The 23,490-nt window shown below is 38.0% G+C and overlaps 1 protein-coding gene across 1 annotated transcript in view; it reads left to right on the top strand.

Annotated features, from left to right (window-relative positions):
- Nucleotides 1-23,490, top strand: part of OTOGL (otogelin like) — a 191,098-nt gene that overhangs the window by 42,865 nt on the left and 124,743 nt on the right. The window contains exons 11-17 of the mRNA XM_064285124.1: nucleotides 2,640-2,746; nucleotides 12,301-12,426; nucleotides 14,974-15,082; nucleotides 16,663-16,709; nucleotides 17,163-17,308; nucleotides 18,174-18,297; nucleotides 19,973-20,150. Of these exons, the coding sequence (XP_064141194.1) occupies nucleotides 2,640-2,746; nucleotides 12,301-12,426; nucleotides 14,974-15,082; nucleotides 16,663-16,709; nucleotides 17,163-17,308; nucleotides 18,174-18,297; nucleotides 19,973-20,150 (837 nt within the window). The remainder of the gene's footprint in view (nucleotides 1-2,639; nucleotides 2,747-12,300; nucleotides 12,427-14,973; nucleotides 15,083-16,662; nucleotides 16,710-17,162; nucleotides 17,309-18,173; nucleotides 18,298-19,972; nucleotides 20,151-23,490) is intronic.

Genomic DNA, 23,490 nt, shown 5'->3' with positions numbered 1-23,490 from the left:
TATGATATTATTCTCAATTTCATAGTCAGAACAGGCTGTTCACTACCCTGTCCTCATTTCAGCCCTTATCAAGGGAAAAAAAGGAAGTTGTGGGCTGACACCTCTTTTTAAAGAAGTGACTTATAAGTTTCATGTACCGCAGTCACTTTTAACCTTTTGGCCAGAACTTAGAAATAGGGCTACACCTAGATACAAAGAAGGCTGGAAAACGTTGTCTTTGACTGGGCAGCTGTATGCCCAGTGAGAACTTGGGGATTCTAATACTGAAAAGAAGAAAGGAGATTGGATGGATATATTAGCGGACAAAAAGTAGTTTCTACCACACCCACTTATTTGAAATGTCATCGTTAGGGAATTAACATCTTTAAAAATTTTGATGTATTTAGCCTTTGGATTTTGAAACTAATGCTTTACCCAAAACAAAAATAGGGAAAGAGAAGCCACTTTTATTAGCTGAAGTCAGCTGACATAAGAGAAATGTGTGATGTGGAGAGGCAGGGTTCAGGGGGCAGAGCAGGCATGTATAAGTAGACATTGATAAAAGGGAAGCGAGAAGCTGCCTCAGGACCTCACCTAGGACTAGACCCACCTACATTCGTTCTCCTCTGGAGGAGATGCTCTTCATTTCTTGAATTCGGGGACTGCATCACAAGGATACTGTAGCGTGAGAATGAAAAGGTGATTCAGTTGAATGTGTATTAATTTCCTGCTTGGCTTCAATAATATCTTGAATGAAATTGGACACACATGGAGTCTTTGGGTGGTAAAAGCAGTTAATGTGCTCGGTGGCTATCCGGAAGGTTGGAGGTCGAGTCCGCCCAAAGGCGGCTCAGAAAAAAGGCCTGATGATCTGCTTCCGAAAACTCACCCTTTGAACATCGTAGGGGGCACAGTTCTACTCTGACACATAGGGGCCTGTCGTGAGTTAGAATCACTCCACAGCGCCTATTCACTTTATTTATTTATTTTTCCTTTTTTAAATTTTTATTATGCTTTAAGTGAAAGTTTATAGATCAAGTCAGTCTCTCACACAAAAACTTATATATACCTTGCTACATACTCCCAATTGCTCTCCCCCTAATGAGACAGCCCACTCCCTCCCTCCACTCTCTTTTTGTCCTTTTCACCAGCTTCTAACCCCCTCTACCCTCTCATCTCCCCTCCAGGCAGGAGATGCCAACATAGTCTCAAGTGTCCACCTGATCCAAGAAGCCCACTCCTCACCAGCATCCCTCTCCATCCCCTTGTCCAGTCCAATCCCTGTCTGAAGAGCTGGCTTTGGGAATGGTTCCTGTCCTGGGCCAACAGAAGGTCTGGGGGCCATGACCACCGGGGTCCTTCTAGTCTCGGTCAGACCGTTAAGTCTGGTCTTTTTACAAGAATTTGGGGTCTGCATCCCACTGCTCTCCTGCTCCCTCAGGGGTTCTCTGTTCTGTTCCCTGTCAGGGCAGTCATCGGTTGTAGCCAGACACCATCTAGTTCTTCTGGTCTCAGGCTGATGTAGCCTTTGGTTTATGTGGCCCTTTCTGTCTCTTGGGCTTGTAATTACCTTGTGTCCTTGGTGTTCTTTATTCTCCTTTGATCCAGGTGGGTTGAGACCAACTGATGCATCTTAGATGGCCGCTTGGTAGCGTTTAAGACCCCAGACACCATTCTCCAAAGTGGGATGCAGAATGTTTTCTTAATAGATTGCATTATGCCGATTGACTTAGATGTCCCCTGAGACGATGGTGCCCAAACCCCCACCCTGCTACTATAAAAAAAAGCACCTGTTTATTATTTTTTTCCTGAAGCTTTATTTTGAACTGGGTATTGGAAAAACGGAAACAATTAAGACATGTCCCTGTCCCAAGAACTTGTATTCTAATGGAGGAGAGAAACTTTACCAGGAAGTGCCTACGAAGTCTCCACAGAGGAGATTGCATTTAAGTTGGAACTTGAAGGATAATACAGTACCAGGCCTGAAATTAAGCCCTCCTGTTTCTGCTTCTAAGAATGCTAAGCCTAATTTTGCCATGCTGAAGTTCATTGATTTAAAAACAACTATTTGTCAGTGCTCATTTTCTCTATTAAATATAACATCCAAAATAGAAAAATAAGTTCACTTTCCTCCCAGTAAATTGGGATAATAATGTTTTTCTTGCCCAATTGTTGTGAATATTTATGAGATCCTCCCTGTAATGTGCCTAGCACAGTACCTAGAGTAACACAGACAATGTTGTGTTGTTGTTAGGTGCTGTTGAGTCGGTTCTGCCTCATAGCAACCCTATGTACAACAGAATGAAATACTGCCTGGAAAAGAGAGCTATAATATTAATAATTGCATTGGGTTGGAAAACCAATATTCACTTACTTTGCTAACTTTCTGAGCTGTTGAAGCTTATATGCTCAGTCCTTTTTTACTCCTAAAGCTCAGTTAATTAGATTCGATAATCTGTATGACTAATAATGCTGAGTGTGGCGAATACACCAAAATTAACTGATGTCCTTATGTACGTCTCTCATATCCTACTAAGCACAGTAATGTAGAAAACACATGAAGAACACCAAGGACACATTATTAGCGACCAGGAGTTAGAGGCATACTTTCTATCAATATTTCCTGTGTGATTCTGGCTCTATTTTTTTTTACTTTCCAGAACTGATGATGAAGATACCTATTGTCGAGCAGCCACAGAGTATGCAAGAGCCTGTTCTCATGCTGGCTACCCTATTCAAGACTGGAGAGATGACTTTCCAGCTTGCAGTATGTCTCCTTATTTTCCAAGCCCTGTGTCGTGGTGTTATGTGCCATCAAGTTGGTCCTGAGTCATAGTGACCCTATATACATCAGAACAAAACACTGCCCAGCCCTGTGCCATCCTCACAGCTGTTGCTATGTTTGAACCCATCGTTGCAGACACTGTGTCAATCCATCTCGTTGAGGGTCTTCCTATTTTTTGCTGATCCTGTACTTTACCAAGCATGATGTCCTTCTCCAGGGATGGGTCCCTCCTGATAACATGTTCAAAGTACAGGAGACAAAGCCTTGCCATCTTTGTTTCTAAGTCACATTCTGGCTGTACTTCTTCCAAGACAGATTTGTTCATTCTTCTAGCAGTCCATGGTATACTCAGTATTCTTCACTAACTCCATAATTCAAATGCATCAGTTCTTCGAGTTCTTCTTTATTCATTGTCCAGCTTTTGTGTGTATATGAGGGGATTGAAAATACCATGGCTTGGGTCAAGCACCATAATCCTCAAAGTGACATTGAGAATTGATGGTATTGAAGGAAGAAGTCCAAGCTGCACTGAAGGGATTGGTGAAAAAACAAGGCTCCAGGTATTGATGGAACACTAGTTGAGATGTTTCAACAAACGGATGCAATGCTGGAAGCACTCGCTGGTCTATGCCAAGAAATTTGGAAGGCAGCTACCTGACAAACCAACTGGAAGAGATCCATGTTTGTGCCCATTCCAAAGAAAGGTGATCAAACAGAATGAGGAAATTATCATTAATATCACATGCGAGTAATATTTTGCTGAAGATAGTTAAAAAACGGTTGAAGCAGTACATCAACAGGGAACTGCCAAAAATTCAAGCTGAATTCAGAAGAGGATGTGGAATAGGGGATATCATTGCTGATGTCAGATGGACCTTGGCTGAAAGCAGAAAATATCTCTGTTTTTATTGACTGTGGAAAGCCATTTGACTGTGTAAATCAAACAAATTGTGGATAACACTGTGCTCATGCAGAACCTATACATAGAGTAAGAGGCAGTGATTCAAACAGAACAAGAGGATACTGCATGGTTTAAAGTCAGGAAAACTGTGAGTCAGGGTTGTATCCTTTCACCATACTTATTCAATCTGTATGCTGAGCAGATAATCTGAGAAGCTTGACTATATGAAGAAGGGGGTATCAGGATTGGAGGAAGACTCATTAACAACCTGTGTTATACAGATGACACAACCTTGCTTGCTGAAAGTGAAGAGGACTTGAAGCACTTACTGATGAAGATCAAAGACAACAGCCTTCAGTATGGATTACACCTCAACATAAAGAAAATAAAAATTCTCACAACTGGACCAATCAACAACATCATGATAAACAGTGAAAATATTGAAGTTGTCAAGGATTTCATTTTACTTGGATCCACAATCGATGCCCATGAAAACACCAGTCAGGAACTCAAACGACATCTTGCATTGGGCAAATCTGCTGCAATAGACCTCTTTTTTTTTTAATTGTGCTTTAAGCAAAAGTTTACAAATCAATTCAATCTCTCATACAAAAATTCATATGCACCTTGCTCTGTGCTCCTAGTTGCTCTCCCTCTAATGAGGGAGCACATTCCTCCTCTCCACCCTGTATTTCCTGTGTCCATTCAGCCAGCTCTTGTCCCCCTATCCCCTCTTATTTCCCCTCCAGACAGGGGCTGCCCACATAGTCTCACATGTCTACTTGAGCCAAGAAGCTCACTCCTCACCAGTATCATTTTCTGTCATATGGGGCTGCCCACATAGTCTCACATGTCTACTTGAGCCAAGAAGCTCACTCCTCACCAGTATCATTTTCTGTCATATAGTCCAGCCTAATTCCTGTCTGAAGAGTTGTGTTTGGGAAAGGTTCCAGTCTTGGGGTAACAGAAGGTCCAGGGTCCTTCTAGTATCAGTCAGACCATTAAGTCTGGTCTTTTTACAAGAATTTGAGGTGTGCATCCCACTGCTCTCCTGCTCCCTCAGGGATTCTCTGTTGTATTCCCTGTCAGGGCAGTCATTGGTGGTAGCCTGGCACCATCTAGTTCTTCTGGTCTCAGGCTGAGGTAATCTCTCATTTATTTGGCCCTTTCTGTCTCTTGGGCTCATAATTATGTTGTGTCTTTGGTGTTCTTCATTCTCCTTTGCTGTAGGTGGGTTGAGACCAATTGGTGCATCTTGGATGGCCACTTGTTAGCATTTAAGACCCCAGGCACCACTCTCCAGAGTGGGATACAGAATGTTTTCTGAATACATTCTGTTATGCCAATTGACCTAGATGTCGCCTGAAACCATGGTCCCCAGACCCCTGCCCCTGCTACTCTGGCCTTCAAAGCATTCAGTTGTATTCAGGAAACTTCTTTGCTGTTGGTTTAGTCCAGTTGTGCTGACCTCTTCTGTACTGTGTGTTGTCTTTCCCTTCCCCACCCTGTAACCCTCAAAGAATATTTTCTTCGGTGTTTAAACTATTTCTTGAGTTCTTATAATAGTGGTCTTATATAATATTTGTGCTTTTGCAACTGGCTTATTTCACTCAGCATAATGCCTTCCAGATTCCTCCATGTTATGAAATGTTTCACAGATTCATCATTGTTCTTTATTGTGCATACTATTCCATTGTGTGAATATACCATAATTTATCCATTCATCTGTTGATGGGCACCTTGGTTGCTTCCATTTTTTTGCTATTTTTAATAGTGCTGCAGCGAACATGGGTGTGCATATATCTGTTCATGTGAAGGCTCTTATTTCTCTAGGATATATTCTGAGAAGTGGAATTGCTGGATCTTATGGTAGTTCCGTATCTAGCTTTTTAAGGAAGCATCAAATTGATTTCCAAAGTGGTTGTACCATTTTACATTCCCACCAGCAGTGTATATGTGTTCCAGCCTCTCCACAACCTCTCCAACATTTGTTATTTTGTGTTTTTGGATTAATGCCAGCCTTGTTGGAGTGAGATGGAATCTCATTGTAGTTTAGATTTGCATTTCTCTAATGGCTAATGACTATGAGCATTTCCTCATGTACCTGTTAGCTGCCTGAATGTCTTCTTTGGTCAAGCGCCTGTTCATATCCTTTGCCCGTTTTTTAATACAGTTATTTGCCTTTTTGTTGTCGGGTTTTTGCGGTATCATGTAGATTTTAGAGATCAGGCACTGATCAGAAATGTCACATAGCTGAAACTTTTTCCCAGTCTGTAGATAATCTTTTTACTCTTTTGGTAAAGTCTTTGGATGAGCATAGGTTTTTGATTTTTAGGAGCTCCCAGTTATGTAGTTATCTGGTGTTCGTGCATTGTTTGTAATGTTTTGTGTACTGTTTATGCCATGTATTAGGGCTCTTAGCATTGTCCCTATTTCTTCTTCCATGATCTTTATCATTTTAGATTCTATATTTAGGTCTTTGACCCATTTTGAGTTCGTATTTGTGCATAGTGTGAGGTACAGGTCGTGTTTCATTCTTTTGCAGATGGATATCCAGTTATGCCAGCACAGTTTGTTAAAGAGGCTGTCTTTCTCCCATTTAGCAGACTTTGGGCCTTTGTCAAATATCGAGCACTGCTTTCTGGGTTCATATGTGGATGGATTTATGTCTGGATTCTCAATCTGTTTAATTGGTCTATGTATCTGTTGTTATACCAGTGGCAGGCTGTTTTGTCTACCCTGGCAGTATAGCACATGGTGTGAGGTATGGGTCTTGTTTCATTGTTTTGCAGGTGGATATCCAGTTATGCCAGCACCATTCGTTAAAGATACTGTCTTTCCCTCATTGAGCAGACTTTGGGCCTTTGTCAAATACCGGCTGCTCATATGTGGATGGATTTATGTCTGTATTCTCAATTCTGTTCAGTTGGTCTATGTATCTGTTGTTATACCAGTACCAGCCTGTTTTGTCTACCCTGGCAGTATAATAGGTTCTAAATACAGGTAGTGTGAGGCATCCCACTTTGTTCTTCTTTTTCAGGAATGTTTTACTTATCTGGGGCCTCTTTCTCTTCCATATGAAGTCAGTGATTTGTTTCTCCATCTCATTAAAAAATGTCTTCGGAATTTGGATCAGAATTGCATTGTATCTATAGATCACTTTGGGTAGAATAGAGATTTTCACAATGTTGAGTCTTCCTACCCATGAGCAAGGTGTGTTTTTCCACTTATGCAGGTCTCTTTTGGTTTCTTGCAGTAGTATCTTGTAGTTTTCTTTGTATAGGCCCTTTATGTCTCTGGTTAGATTTATTCCTAAGTATTTTATCTTCTTGGGGTATAGTAAATGGTATTGATTTGGTGATTTCCTCTTCAACCTTCTCTTTGATGGTGTAGAGGAATCCAACTGATTTTTGTATGTTTATCTTGTATCCTGATACTCTGTTGAAATCTTCTCTTAGTTTCAGTAGTTTTCTGGAGGATTCCTTAGGGTTTTCTGTGTATAAGATCATGTCATCTGCAAATACAGATACTTTTACTTCTTCCTTACCAATCTGGATGCTATTTATTTCTTTATCTAGCCTAATTGCTCTGGCTAGGACCTCCAGCACAATGTTGAATAAGAGTGGTGATAAAAGGCATCCTTGTCTGGTTCCTATTCTGAAGGGGAATGCTTTCAGACTCTCTATTTAGGGTATTGTTTGCTGTTGGCTTCATATAAATGCCCTTTATTCTGTTGAGGAATTTTTCTTCTATTCCTATTTTGCTGAGAGTTTTTATCATGAATGGGTGTTGGACTTTGTCAAATGCCTTGTTTGTATCAATTGATAAGACCATGTGGTTTTTGTCTTTTGTTTTATTTATATGATTGATTACATTGATTGTTTTTCTAATGTTGAGCCATCCCTACATACCTGATATGAATTCTACTTGGTCATAGTGAATTATTTTTTTGATATGTTGTTGAATTCTGTAGGGCTGAGGCTTTTTTGTTGTTGTTGGGAGTTTTTTAATAACCTTTTGAATTTCTTCTTTTGTTGTGGGTTTATTTAGTTGCTCTACCTCTGTTTGTGTTGGTTTAGGTAGGTAGTGTGTTTCTAGAAATTCATCCATTTCTTCTAGGTTTTCAATTTTTCATGGTAATCTGATATGATTCTTTTAATTTCAGTTGGGTCTGTGGTGATCTTAACCATCTCATTTCTTATTTGGGTTATTTGCTTCCTCTCCTGTTTTTGTTTTTTCAGTTTGGCCAATGGTTTATTATTTTTTTAAAATTTTTTCGGAGAACCAGCCTTTGGTCTTGTTAACTCTTTCAGTTGTTTTTCTGTTCTCTGTTTCATTTAATTCTGCTCTAATTTTTATTGTTTGTTTTCTTCTGGTGCTGGAGGGCTTCTTTTGTTGCGCTCTGTTTTTTCAAGTTGTAGGGATAATTCTTTATTTTGACCTCTTCTTCTTTTTGGATGTGTGCATTTATTGCTATAAATTGACCTCTGAGCACTGCTTTAGCTGTGTCCCAAAGGTCCTTATAGGAAGTGATTTCATTCTCATTGGATTCTATGAATTTCTTTATTCCGTCCTTAATTTCTCCTATAACCCAGTCATTTTTGAGCAAGGTGTTGTTTGGTTTCCAAGTGTTTGATTTCTTTTCCCTGCTGTATCTGTTATTGATCTCTACTTTTATGGCTTTATGGCCAGAGAAGATGCTTTGTAATATTTCGATGTTTTGGATTCTGTTAAGGCTTGTTTTGTGACCTAATGTGTGGTCTATTCTAGAGAATGTTCCATGTGCACTGGAAAAGAAATTATACTTGGGTCCTGTTGGGCGGACTGTTGTGTATATGTCTATGAGGTCAAGTTGGTTGATTGTGGAATTTAGATCTTCCGTGCCTTCATTGAGCTTCTTTCTGGATGTTCTGTCCTTCACTGAAAGTGGTGTGTTGAAGTCTCCTACTATTATTGTGGAGCTGTCTGTCTCACTTTTCAATGCAGTTGGAGTTTGTTTTATGTGCCTTGAAGTCCTGTCCTTGGGTGCGTAAATATTTAATATGGTTTTACCCTCCAGGCATACTGTCCCTTTAATGTTTATATAGCGTCCTTCCTTATCATTTGTGTTGGATTTTACTTTAAAGTCTATTTTGTCAGAGATTAATATTGCCATTCCTGCTCTTTTTTGTTTGTTGTTTGCTTGATATATATTTTTCCATCCTTTGAGTTTGCATTTTTTTTTTTTGTCTCTAAGTCTAAGGTGCGTTTCTTGTAGGCATCATATAGATGGATCGTGTTTTTTTATACATTCTGCCACTCTATGCTGTTTGTTGGTGCATTTAGTCCATTTACATTCAGTGTAATTCTGGATAGGTATGAGTTTAGTGCTGTCACTACAATGTCTTTTTTTGTGTGTGTGTGTTGTCGACAGTTTCTTTTTTCCGCTCAATTTTTGGTGCTGAGTAGTTTTTCTTTATATATTATCTTTTCCTCTGTTATGTTGTCATTCATTTTGTTTTTGCTGAGTCTGTGTTTATCTTGTACTTTATTCTGATGTGTAGGATTGTTAGTCTCCTTTGTGGTTGCCTTAATATTTACCCCTATTTTTCTAAGTTTAAACCAAACTTTTATTTCTTTATGTCGCCTTGACTTCTTCTCCATATGAAAGATCTATGACTACATTTTTTAGTCCATCTTTATTGATTTAATAAAACAACATCACTGTTTCCCTGTCTTGAGCTTTTTTAATCTTGATTTATTTTTGTGATTTACCTATCTGGGTTGATATCTGGTTGCCCTGTCCTGTGTTCTAGTCCTGGGTTGATATCTGATGTTACTGATTTTCTAAACAGAGGACTCCCTTTAGTATTTCTGGTAGTTTTGGTTTGCATTTTGCAAATTCCCTAAACTTCTGTTTATCTGGAAATGTCCTAATTTCACCTTCATATTTGAAAGACAGTTTTGTTGGCTATATGATTCTTGGCTGACAATTTTTTTTTTCCTTCAATGCTTTATATATTTCATCTCATTGCCCTCTTGCCTGCGTGGTTTCATGGTTTTTGTTAATCCCTAGCCATTTTTTTTTAATTGTACTTTAAGTGAAAGTTTACAAATAAGTCAGTCTCTCGTATAAAACCTTATATACACCTTGCTATATACTCCTAGTTTTACTGTCCTTAATGAGACAGCACATTCCTTCTCTCCACCCTGTGTTTTCGTGTCCATTCAGCCAGCATCTGTCCCCCTTGGCCTTCACATTTCCTCTCCAGATAGGAGCTGCTCACATAGTTTCATGTGTCTACTTGATCCAAGAAGCCCACTCCTCACCAGTATCATTTTTTGTCTTATAAAAAAATTCATTTTTTGTCTTATAGTCCAGTCCAATTCCTGTCTGAAGAGTAGGCTTCGAGAATGGCTCCTGTCTTGGACTAATAGAATCTCTAGCCATTCTTAAAATTCTCTTTTTATCTTCGGTTTTGGCAAGTTTGATTATAATATGTCTTGGTGACTTTCTTTTGGGATCTACCTTATGTGGGGTTTGATGAGCATCTTGGATAGATATCTTCTCATCTTTCAAGATACCAGAGAAGTTTTCTGCCAGCAAATCTTCAGCAATTCTCTCTGTATTTTCTGTTCTTCCTTCCTGTTTTGGCACTCCAATCACTCATAGGTTATTTCTCTTCATAAATTTTTTCTTCAAATATATTGGTGCCATGAGTTTTATCTTCAGTCTCACTAATTCTGACTTCCATTTCCTCAACTCTGCTCCTTTGATGTTGTATTCAGTTGTCTAATTCTGAAATTTTATTGTTAATCCTCTGAATTTCTGATTGCTGTCTTTCCGTGGATTTTTGCAGCCTATTAAATTTTTCATTATGTTCTTGATAACCTTCTTAACTTCCTCCACTGCTTTATCTATGTGTTCCTTGGCGTTTTCTGCGTTTTGCCTGATTTCCTTACTGATCTCTTGAAGAGTTCTTTAAATTAATCTTTTGTATTCTGCCTCTGGTAATTCTAGCAATACCTCTTTATCTGAAAGAGTCCTTGATTCTTTGTTTTGAGAGCTGGTTGAAGTGATCTTGGCCTGCTTCTTTATGTGATTTGATATTGACTGTTGTCTCTGAGCCATCTATAAGTTATTGTGTTAATTTATGTTTGCTTACCGTATCCTAGCTTCTTGCTTTGTTCTGTTTTGATATGCCCAAATAGCCTGCTTGAGTGAGCTAACTTGATTATTTGTGCTTTTGAACCTCTAACATCGTCTCACCAGATGGGTAGAGTCATTATGTGTATGAGCCTAGGACTCAATTCACTTTTCTTGTATGGATTCAGCTCAGGTGTTCAGGTAGTCAGTCACTAAGTGTGTGGGGCAGGCTTTGTCCTACAGTGTTAGAGGGGCAGGGGTGATTGGTGTAGGCACAGGTATCTGGTGGCAGCAGGGGGTCACAGTCGGAGCACAGCAGAGGCTGACAGCCGTTCCCCAAGTTTCTATGAGGAAAGCATGTCCCTGTTCCCAGAGGACACAGGTGGGTGGGTTATGCAGTGGACCATGGGCACCCAGTGCTTTTGGTTGTAAGGACCAGGAAGCACTGCTTATCCTTGGACCCCTGTTGTGGATGGCTGGGAGGCGTGGGTGTAGCCCCCAGTCCTTAGGCCCCTGGTATGGGGACCCTTAGGACCCTGTTTAATAGGCAGAGCGGTGTCAAATATCAAAAATCCACCTCTCACCAAACAGATGAAACAAAGCCAGGTCTCAAGCATATATACCATTGCAGTCTGCCTACAAGGGTCTAATCTCCTGAAATGGGCCCACACAGGTCCATGCAGGGGTGAAAGGCATTCAGAGCCCATGGACCATCTGTGCCTTGACAGAAGCCGCTTCTGCCCTGAGTTCCTAGCTTAGAGTAGCCGGCAGATTATCTTTTCCCTCAATTGTTAATTTATTCCTTCTCCAAGGGTGGGAGAATGGCTCACGGCATGCAGCAGGACCTATCTCAGGGCCAGGGAAATTGACCACCACTGAAGCTGGCTTGGAGGCTGGGGCGTGATAAAATAGATGCAAGTACTTAACTTTTGCTGAGAGTGCTGTTCACTGATTCTGAAGGTGTGAGTAGACTGTGTGGCTCAGTGTCTTTCCCTGAGGAAACTGCATCCCGAATGCTGCTAGCCCCGCTGCGGTTGCACTGAGGGATTGTGCCTGAGGGGCTGTGGTTCCCACTAAGTCAGGTCTGGCAACTCCTTGCTGCTTCCGAACTGTCCGTCCCTCCCCCTGTTGCTCAGTCCAATTTCCTAACTTTGCCTTTGATACTCAGGGCTCCTAACCTGTCATATGTATAATTGCTTCACTTGTTTTTTCGGGTCTTTGTTGTAAGAGGGATCACCGGAATTGTCTGACTACTCCACCATCTCCCTGAAGACCTCTTTAAAGTGTTAAAGAGCAAGGATGTCACTTTATGAACTAGTGCCACTAAGTCCTGTGTACTTTTGTTAATTTTAGGCTTGTCCTGGTCTCGAAATTAATGATTTGTGAATATTTGTTATTGATGCCATTATAAGTAATTTGTAAACTTGCATACTTTTTGAAACATAGTAATTGTTTTTGAAAGAGAAGTAAGTAAAATTGCCTTACAGTTCCTTTGTTTGCTCATTTTAGCTGATAAATGTGATGATAGCTTTGTCCATCGGGATTGTATTAGTTGTTGCCCACCAACCTGCACATTTGAGAAGGAATGTCTTGGGAGCAATCTCCATTGTCTTGATGGATGTTACTGTCCAGATGGTAAGTGCCTTGTTTTTGCCTCATGGCAGCTGGTACTCATGGCGAATTAGCATTGCTGTAATTTTCTGCTTTTGTTGAATTCGGTCCTTGAAATGAATAGGAGCAATGGTAGCTTGTCTGTAATGTAAGGATCATTTCTTTGTAAATTTGCCCAGGACATTTGGAATCTAGAGCCCTGAAAGTACATATGGCAAATATTTGCTTCCCTTAAATATTTAAAGATATTTCATAATTTCTTTTTTTTTTTTTAAGATGAAAGCAAGTTCGGAGAAAAAGCCTTCATATTTTGGCAGCACAAGATTTTTAGTTTTGAATATAGTTTTGATATGTAAAAATCTTGCATGTATTTTTTTTTCCTTTTTCAATTATTTCATGCACTGATTGCCAAACCCCTCAGACTGTTTTATCTCCTCTCTGCTCTTACCCAAAATCTATCCATCCTCCAAGACTCAAATAAAGTTCTTCTTCTATGCTAAGACTTTACCTAGGTACTCTGATTCTCTGAATTTCTCTGCTATACATTTTCTGTACCATATCAATTAACTCCCATTAAATGTTATTTAAAATTTATCTTTAATTTTTCATATTAACATAACAAATGTTTATTGACCAACTTTTAAGGGCTACTTTTTATGCTAGATCTAGGATACGCAAAGATGAACAATCTCTGTATTCTGTGAGTGAAGGGCACCTTTCTTTTTATTGTGCTTTATGTGAAAGTTTACAGTTCAAATTAATTTCTCATACAAAAATTTATACACATATTGTTATGTGACCCTAGTTGCTCTCCCTGTAATATGTCAGCACATTCCTTTCCACCCAAGATTTCCCATGTCCATTCAACCAGCTCCCATCCCTTTTTGCCTTCTCATCTTGCCTCTGGACAGGAGCTGCCCATTTGGTCTCATGTATCTACTTGAGCTAAGAAGCACTGTCTTCACGAGTATCATTTTATGTCTTATAGTACAGTCTACTCTTTGTCTGAAGAGTTGACTTTGGGAATGGTTTCAGTTCTGGCCTAAGAGAGTCCAGGGGCCATGTCTTCCAGGGTCCCTCCAGTCTCAATCAGACCATTAAGTCAGGTCTTTTTACTAGAATTTGAATTTTGCACCTCACTTTTCTCCTGCTTCCTCAGGGACTCTCTGTTGTGCTCCCTATCAGGGCAGTCATTGGTGGTAGCTGGGCACCATCTAGTTGTTCTGGTGAGGGCATATTTCTTGAGTTCAAGTGATAATATTATGCATTGGATCTAAAGTCATGCTGAACATTTAAGTCATTGTTTACTAAGGCCAAAGTCTGAGAGGCAGAGTCCTGGAATCATGAAATTTGTGTTCCATATCTCTATAATTTCTATTTATTTTCTGTATGATTATGAATCATATGATATTCTATGCCTTACATTTTTCTCCATAAGGTTAAAAGTACATTATTGTAATCATTTATGATTTATGAAATACTTGATTTTTCTCTAGAAAAATAATATTTAAAATAAAATATTCAAGTGGATGATAACACTGTTTTAGCATATCTATTTTTATATTGGTATTTATAGCAGCTTCAGATTAGCATCACTGAAGAATAAAACCAAGAACTGGTGCCAGTTGTGTTTCAGGCACTCAGTGCTCCCCAAAGTTATCTAATCTTCCACTTACTATAAAACTGAGACTCAAATAGATTAAAAGTACCACAGTAAGTGATAGTGGTGGGATTTAAATTTTGGACTGACTCTGCCACAGCGATGGGCATTTATATAGCTCACTGAGGATTTACTCCAGTGCTTTTATTTTTACAGACTGAAAAAGTAAAATACCAGATATGTTAGGTGATTTTTTTCCAAAGTCATGTAGTTGGAACTAGTTGGAACCCAGATCTATTGACCTCAGTCCATTGTTCTGTCAGTACTACTTGAAGTATGGTCTGTGGACCAGTGCCAGTTTTTAACTTTCCATTACCAGTTAACAAGGAGATAAGAAGTTTGCACCAGAATATAAATCCATATTCCAAAATATAAACCAATGCTTCCTTCCTTTGGAGCCCTGGTGGCATAGTAGTTAAGAGCTTGGCTGCTAACCAAAAGGCTGGCAGTTCGAATCCCAAGCCGCTCCTTGGAAACCCTATGGGGGCACTTCTACTCTACTATACGGTCGCTATGAGCTGGAATAGGCTCTCTGGCAACGGCTTTTTTTTTTTTTTTTGCCTAGGTCTTTATTATGTCTCTGACCATAGTATAAGCCTGTCTCATTCTAGGATAAACAGAGACTAAAACAATAAAATACCCTCTCCTTTTCCTTCCTTTCCCTCAAAAGCAAGAAAACACTGAATGGTCAACTTTTAGTTTTCGATGGCATGTTGTGGAATAAGAAAGTTGAAATAGAGCATTATAAGGTGCCTACTGATTGAGATGGAGCCAGATCCTGAGAGTAAAGAGTTTGTATCCCTATCACCTAGTGTAAGCATGTGTTCAACGAAAGCTGAGTGAATTACTAAATTCAAAGAATTTAGTCTTTATTATTTCTTTTGAGAATGATTTATACTTTTCTTAAATAGGCCTCATAATGGACAATGGAACTTGCATCTCCTTGGAAAATTGCCCGTGTATTTTTCATGGATTAGCTTATTCAGTTGGTTCAAAAATTGAACAAGAATGTACTGAATGGTATGTGATCAATGTACAGCCAATTATTTCTGGGTACCTGACTAGCTGACAACTTTAATATGACAGATGCTCAAAGGAATATACTCGTTACTGTTTTTCTTCCAAAAATTTCAAGACACAATTGACATTTAAACTCCATGGAGGAGGGGAATCTGTATTTTCTTTGATGATGTAAGTCTCATTACTTCCTTTGGTATTTCCATAAAATCTTATACCCATGTGATGTGTCTGCCACATTTTCTTATTATTTGTAATCACTAATTTGCAGATACTTTTACTGTTAGAATTTGCTGGTGCTCCTAGGCTTCTCTATTGAATACTTTAAAAAGTGACTTTCCATATTCCCAGTTTTTGGCCATGATTAGAAACACTTAGAATTTCGTATTAAATTAGCTAAATTAAGACTATAGGCAAATCTGATATCCCTCTAGAACAGTCGTAAAAAAGAAGCCAAGGTCTAAATGCCATCAGGCCCTTTTCCCATTAGTGTTTTTATAACTCAGAGTCAGAGTATATAACTGAAGTGCAATTGGATAACTAAATGTGTTCTTGATCCTGATTTGAGTTCCTGTCTTGCAGGCACTCTGCTCCTGTCTTCCAGATCTCATATCTAATTTGTAAGAGTGGAAGGTAGAATGTATCTTACATGAGAGGTTATATATCTCTTCTCTCTCTTTATGTCTGATGAGCCTCAAAATAATTTTCTTCATTTTGACTTTAGTACGAGTGCTAACTTATTAATCTTGACTCTTTATGTGTATTCCTCTAATGATATAGGTAAACAGTTTTTGTGTATGTGTGACATTTTTAATAGTTTATTTTTGTTGTTGAGAATATACACAGCAGAACAGACACCAGTTCAACAATGCCTACATGTACAATTCAGTGACGTTGATTACATTGAGTTGTGCAACCATTCTTACCTTCTTTTTCCAAGTTGTTTCTCCCTCATTAACATAAACTCACTAAGCTTCCTATCTAATCTTTTGAGTTGTTGTCATTTTAATCCCATATAAATCTATCTTAAAAGAGCACAATCAAGGCAGACATTCTTTACTGGTTAAGCTAAACTATTGTTTGGTTTTAAGAAAACTTCAGGGGATATTTTTGATTTAAGGTTTAAATGTTATCTCAGGGCAATAGTTTGAGGGGTTCATCCAGCCTCCATGGCTTCAGAATGTCTGGATTCCATTAGAATTTGAAAATCTGTTCTACGTTTTCCCACTTTTGAACAGGATTGTGTGTGACTTTTTTTAGTCTAATCACTGAAAGGACATAAAACAGAAGTTCTCTGCTTACCAGTAATTTTTTCTTGACTATTTTGTTTTTCCCCTTGTATCGCCTTCAGTGATTTTTAAATATGATTTGCAATAAATAATAATTTAGGTGATAGCCAACCAAAGTTATCAGTCAACCGAGCTTTTGCAGAGGTATTTTTCAGGTCAAGACAAATCCTTACCAGCCCTAACCAACTAACCTGTGAGGATGATATATTTTGATACATTAATCAATACATTGATGTAAATGTTGACACAGTTTCTCTATACCAACAGATTAATATTTTTAAAAATTTCATTTAGTGTCTGTGTTGGCGGAATTTGGAACTGTACTGAACATGACTGTCCAGGTAATCTTTAAAAAAATTTTTTTGAGGTGTATTCTTTAAGTGGAAGAGAAGATAGCACTAATTTTAATGAAGATATATGTATACCAAGAGATGTAGTGATGTATCAATGCAGGTATTTAGAGAATAAATGGAAAATTAAACAAACGATAACTTTGAGCAGGCAACTTTGGTAAAAACTTATTTAAAAACTTCAAATACTACCTAACTTAAAAAGTACTGTAGAAGAGCTATCATTTAACAAATTATAAATTAATTTGAATAATATAATTTAATCTAGTAATTTTTCCAAAAAAATTTTCAGATCAGTAAGCCTTATAATTTTTTTCTGATGTATGATTATTCTAAGTTGACGTCCCACTTTTTAAGGAAGTAGGAGTATAATTTCCTCTTCGTTCTCCTTCTCTATCGCCTCTCTATCTTCTCCTGATTTTTTTCCTTTTTTTTTTTTTGTAGTTCAGTGCTCTGTTGTGGGTGATTCTCATTTTACAACTTTTGATGGTCGACATTATTCTTTCATTGGCATGTGCCAGTACATCCTTCTGAAAGGCACTGGAAAAGACAGATTCACAATTACTTTACAGAAAGCTCCCTGTGAGCAGGTAAGAATAACGTCTTTCTTTAATCTCAAAGTGATCAGAGGCATCCACATTTTTTCAGGGGGGCGGTGGCTTAAACTTCATATCTGGATTGATAATAACATAAATGGATGTAGTTATTTTCTTCATAACTAAGACACCATTGGTTGTTAAGATGTACCATTATTTTATGTACTACAAAGAAAAAAAATGATGATTAATCTATGACATATTGTTGACTATATGGTGCATCCTGATTTCTGAGATGTTAAAATGTGAGAACAAATATGTGTTATAGACTAGGTGAACTACTGTATGTTTAATTGAAGGTTTCTTTTTTAAATAGTGATTTTTTTATGTATAGTTTATAGATATTTTTGCATGATTACATAGTGGATCTAAAATTTAAAGAGATGATTTTTGACAGAATTGAACAGATTTCATATCATTCCAAACACATATGTTGGATTTCTTATCACACTGGAAAACTTATTTTAGTTCTTTTTCTTGAAATAGTAAACATATTGACAGTTTGTAAATAAGAAACTAAGATCTTTCTTTCAATCATTTCTCAAAAATTTGCCTAAATCTTTAATTTTTTCGTTTTATTCTAAGATGGTTTATTTCCACTAAAAGTTCTGAAATATTTTCTTTTTCTTTTTTTTTTCTGTTTGATATTTTCTTCTTTGCAATATATCAGAGTCTAAATTTGCTTTCTACATAGAATCCTAATTCTCTTAGTTATCTTTATTTATTTTTGGATGTTTAATATACCAATTGAATATACCAATGAAATGAATTTTGAAAGGTACTTTGCGTGCTGTGGGAAACATAATTATTGGCATTTTATTGAAAAATTTTATTTATTGATTATTTGATTTTTATGCAGAACCTTGGCTTAGTATGCCTTCATTCAATAACTCTAGTCCTGGAGGATGATTTTAGCAAACAAGTGACCCTTAGTAGGGGAGGACAAATCCTGACTAGTCCTAATCACGGCTTCAATTTAAATGGTAAGAAACAATGCTAATGGTATACTTTCTTAAACAAACAAACAAAAAATGAGTAGAGTCTTTTCCCATTGGCTGACTAACCTAACCTTTATTGAGTTCCTTTTGGTCATCAGATCCTCAGTTAGAGATAGTGGAGACACCATATTTATGGGACCTAATATTTACCATAAATGGCCAGAGTTTGGAAGAGAAGAAAGAAAAGCATATAGCCACTTTCAATAACATGTGATGTACTCAAAGCTATTCATAGGGACTTTGGGGAGTCTAAATGGGGAGCAGCTCACCCAGCCCAGGGGAGGGGTGTGCATCAGGAGTTTTCTGAAGGAGGTGATCTCTCACTGGGCATTTAAAACTGAGGAATTACTGAGTTGAAGAAGGTGGGGAAAGTGTTCCCTGTAGAGCAAGGAAGTATGAAAATGTGCAGTATGTTTAGGGGGAAACTATAACTTGTTTGGCACTATTTAGCTTTAAGGTGATAAGTGGAGAATGTCAGGAGATGAGATGAAAGAAGAAGGCGGTGATGAGACCCTAGTCTTTATGCATAGACCATCATACATCTTGATTTTCCCAGAACAGGCCTGTTTATGCCTGTGTTCCAGAATAATTATAATCATCCTCTTACTCTCAGAAAGATCCCAGTTTATATTACAAATTACATGGTCACACTACTCTGGTGTCATGCTAAGGTATTTGAACTTGATCATATATTGGGTTGAACTGTATGAAATTGCCATTATTTGGCTATTTTGACTTATAAGTATGGAGTTTGAAGAAGAGTGATAACGTATTTTTTTTAATACCACTATGACAACAGTGTAACAGTGTGGAAGTAGATTTGCAAGATGATAGGAGATGTGGAGAACAGTTAGGATATTATTAAATGGACATGCAAGGAATGACGCGGAACTGACCTAGGCCAGTGACAGTAGAGATGGACAAAAGAAGACAGTTTGAAAAAATGTTTAGGAAAAAAAAGTCACCTGAACTTGGTGATTGTTTGGATTCGGGTTGCTTGCAGTGGTGGTAGCAAGGGCGATGGAGTGATCAAAGAATGATTCTTAGGTTACTGGCTTTGGTGACCAGGTTGATGGCAGAGATTGTGACAAAGACACAGGAGAGATGAAGAGCAACACTTCTGATGGCAAAAGTCAGCAGTTCAGTTTTGAACACAAGCTTCTTGTTCCTCAAGGTGTCTCATAAAATGGTGCTTATCAAGTGCTGCAGCCTCCCTTTTGGCTGACAGTCTCAAGGGAATGAGGGATTATCAGGGAAAGTGCCACTTCGTTTGGGAATTAAGACTAGTTTTGGGGAAAATTGCGCACACACACACACACACACACACACACGGGTTTAAAAAAAAGATCAGATTTTAAATTGTCTGCGGACTGCCCACCTCATGAGATACTTGTCAGCTGAAATTGTATGTTGACCTGATAATCTATTAAAAATACCTGTTGAAGACCAGAAATGGAGGGAAAGAAGAAGGGAAATGGATAAAAGAAAGCAGGTGCAACGTGGCAAAAATGGGTCCTGGAGCCCAGAGACAGGAACAATGGATGGCAAGCCTGGCTCCCCCACTTGTTGGGAGAAGAGTCTTGAGGTCGTATATACTATAGCGTTTTGGGACACCACTTATGAATCTCAAAACTGATTTATGTATGTTCTTTTCCTGCAGGGATTGTTGAAATTCAGACTCTGTCATCCTTATTTATTCTCCTAAAAACCACATTTGGTTTAAAGATCCTGTTTGCTATAGATGGGGAAAGAATTTATATTCAGCTCACTAGTTCATGGAAGAGAAGAACATTAGGTCTGTGTGGCACTTTCAATGGGAACATAAGGGATGATTTTCTGTAAGTATTGATTTCTATATTAAAAAAACAAAACAACACAAAAACACCAAACCGGTTGCCGTCGAGTCGATTCGACTCAGCACTCTATAGGACAGAGTAGAAGTACCCCATAGGGTTTCCAAAGAGACTGGTGGATTCGGACTGCCGAACTTTTGGTTAGTAGCCAAATGCTTAGCCACTGCACCACCAAGCCTCCTTAGCTAACGTAGCTTAAAAAAAAAACCCAGTGTCCTCAAACGTAACTTAAAGAGTAGTAATTCAGGGGATATAATTTTTTTTTTCATTTAAAAATGTTTAATAATAGCTTAGCAGTCACTGTTCCAAAAACTTTACATGACTCGCCATGTTTAAACTTTCTAACAATCACCTGACTAGTATCTCTGCTTTACAGATAAGGAAACTAAGGTCTCAAAGTGACAAATAAATCACCCAAGGTCATGTAGCTAACAGATTGTGGAGCCTGGTATTCAGTCTAGGCAGTGTGACTTGGGGCTTGTGGGCTAACCATGACCCCACATTTACTCCCTTGACACCATCAAGCTTAATGTCATTTTATTTTTGGAAAGCCACTGCTTTAAAAAAACTGGATATTATTTGGTATTAATGGTAGTAAATTATATTTTTAAAAATATTGATATCATTTGGTATTAATGATACCTCTAAAGCAACATTTTGGCCTCTAAGTTAATTGGGGTATGTGATCATTTGTATGTCATTGAAAGAAATGCAATAATGCAAGAATCATATTCTTGTACTGCTTGTATTAACAAAGCACTTTTCACATACACGTAAAAAAGAAGCAGTGTATATTTAATGTAAATACTTTGAGCACCTGTTATCGTGCTAAGCACTGTCAGGCACTTTAAGGAGGAACAGACATGGTTCACATCCTCAACAAGCTTAAATTGCAGATCAATTGATCAGGAGGGGGTAACAGCCTTTAAAAAGAATTAGTGCTAAGCAAAGTATTAATCAATGATATATGTAAAAATACTGAGGTAATTAAAAATGAAGCATTGATCTGTGAGTGTAAATACAGCAGGAATTTAGAGCTGGGGTAGACAGGGTACATACATGGAGAAGCCATTCTCCAAATACCATGCTTTCTTAAAAAATTTATTTATTTTTATTTTTTATCACATCAGCATGTTTTCTTCTTTCAGCCTGGGATTCTTTCCCCCTTCTAAACTTTCTTGTGAACTCCCATTTATTGTTAAATCCAACTCAGACATTGTTTGCTTTACAAAACTTGTTCATATCCCATCAAAGTTAATTCTGACTCTCCATTACCAATGGAAATTTGATTTTTAATTAGTCTAGTTTCTACACATAACTATGAGAGTGTTGCAGATAAGAATCATGTCTTTTTGGTCCTTGTATTCCTTTTTTTTGTTTCGTTTTTTTTATTCCTAGGGACTAGACTGGAACCTAGCAGGTAGTCTAACTGAACTATGGTAGAACATGTAACGGAGTATAGAGAAGAGAATTTGGATGAGCAAGAAGAACTGACATTTACAATTAAAAATGTCAAAAGAGAATTTTATTTGATTTTGTCTCCCATGTGATCAATTTGATTTTAGATTATTTCACCTTTTTATTTATTTATTATTCTTTTTTAGGTGAAAGCTTACAGAGCAAATTGATTTCTCATTAAGCAGTTAATACATAAATTGTTTGGTGACATTGATTGCCAACCCCACGATGTGTCAACATTCTCCCTTTCCCTGCCCTGGGTTCCCTGTTTCCATTTGTCTAGTTTTCCTGTTCCTTCCTGCTTTTTTGTCTTTGCTTTTGGCTGGTGTGCCCATTAGTCTCATATACATGATTGAACTACGAAGCGCATTCCTCTTGTGTGTTATTGTTTGCCCTATAGGCCTGTCTAATCTTTGATTAGAGGGTGAATCTCAGGAGTGACTTCAGTACTGAGTTAAAACGATGTCTGGGGGGGCCATACTCTTGGAGTTTCTCCAGTCTCTGTCAGACCAACAAGCCTGGTCTTTTTTTTTTTTTAGTGAATTTCAGTTTTGTTCTACATTTTTCTTTCACTCTGTCTGGGACCCTCTATTGTGATCTGTGCCGTCTTTGTATTTTATTTGTGGGTCAGAATATTGCTATCTTTATAACATTTGTGAAATTGAAAAACTATGGTAAGTGGCTTAGCTAAGATGTCCAGAAAAGACATTAAGCCTTCTTTCTCATCCTTGTTTGTCAGAATGGGTTAGCAGTCAGTATTTAACAGGTGGCAGATTGGTTTGCCTCTTTCTAAAGCACCAGTCTCCTCAGTGTGTAAACACTCAGGTGTGGTAACAGTGCTGGATAATATTCCAGAGTCAGAGATAACTTTCCAACATTGTTTAGCTTTCCAGCATAATTAGCTAAAATTCTTTACTTCACAAAGTTTACTTGGAATCTGCAAATATAGTGGGATGGAAAATATGAATTACTTGACAATTTATTTTATATGCCTTGCCATATGTCAACTATGGCGAACAGAAAGGTTGTTTTACAAAATGAAATGCGATAAATAAATTGGCCTAAAATTATGGTGTTTTTGAAAAGATGAACTACATAGGAGAAGCAAGCTCTAAGTCAGCCGCACCTGTGAACCCTGACAACACTCATTGTACTATTAATCTATTTTATTGATTTTCAGAGGGGTAGGACAGAAGGAGAGGGAAAGTGTAAGAGAAGAAATTGCAAGTGCCAGTGATGCAGTTCTCTGAGGTTCAGTGGTCTCATTTGTGAAATGAGGTTTTGGATTAGGTCTTCGTTATGATACATTATAGTTCTGGAAATTTTAGTGTTGGGAAAGAGGAAAAGGAAGGGAAGGGGAAAGGGGTGGGATTGAGAGAGGGACGTTGTGGGATGGTTTGTGTGGCTGTCAATGCTTCCTTTTTTGTCTTCTCTCATTCACTGTGGTGAGAAGCTCCATATGGTTTTTGGTCACTTAGTCAAATGGTAACAAAAATAGTTAATCTATTAGGACATTATAGAGAGCTGAGATAAAGCTTATTCTACTTACTTAGCTATGTTGTGGCAATTAATGTAATCAGGGATTGAGGTATGATCAAAAGCTTCCTATAGGAGACCTAATCCAATTTGATTCTCTAAGTAGTTTTGACAGTATATGGTATAATGTCCAGGAGGGATTGTCACTTAATAACTGTTGGCCGATGAATTAATAGAACTCGATGGCTGCTGGAGATGGAATTTCAGTGTTTTGGTTCCTAAACATTGTTGTGGTGGATAAACTTGACTTCCAAAGGGTAGATATTTCCCTTCCATTTTGGTTTGTGAGGAAACTCAGACAAAGGGTGCCTTTTATAACATTTTCTTCCAT

Source organism: Loxodonta africana, chromosome 4 (assembly GCF_030014295.1).
Source record: "Loxodonta africana isolate mLoxAfr1 chromosome 4, mLoxAfr1.hap2, whole genome shotgun sequence".
Taxonomy (NCBI): Eukaryota; Metazoa; Chordata; class Mammalia; order Proboscidea; family Elephantidae; genus Loxodonta; species Loxodonta africana.
Note: the sequence above shows the minus strand (reverse complement) of the source record. Positions and strands in the feature narration are given on the sequence as shown.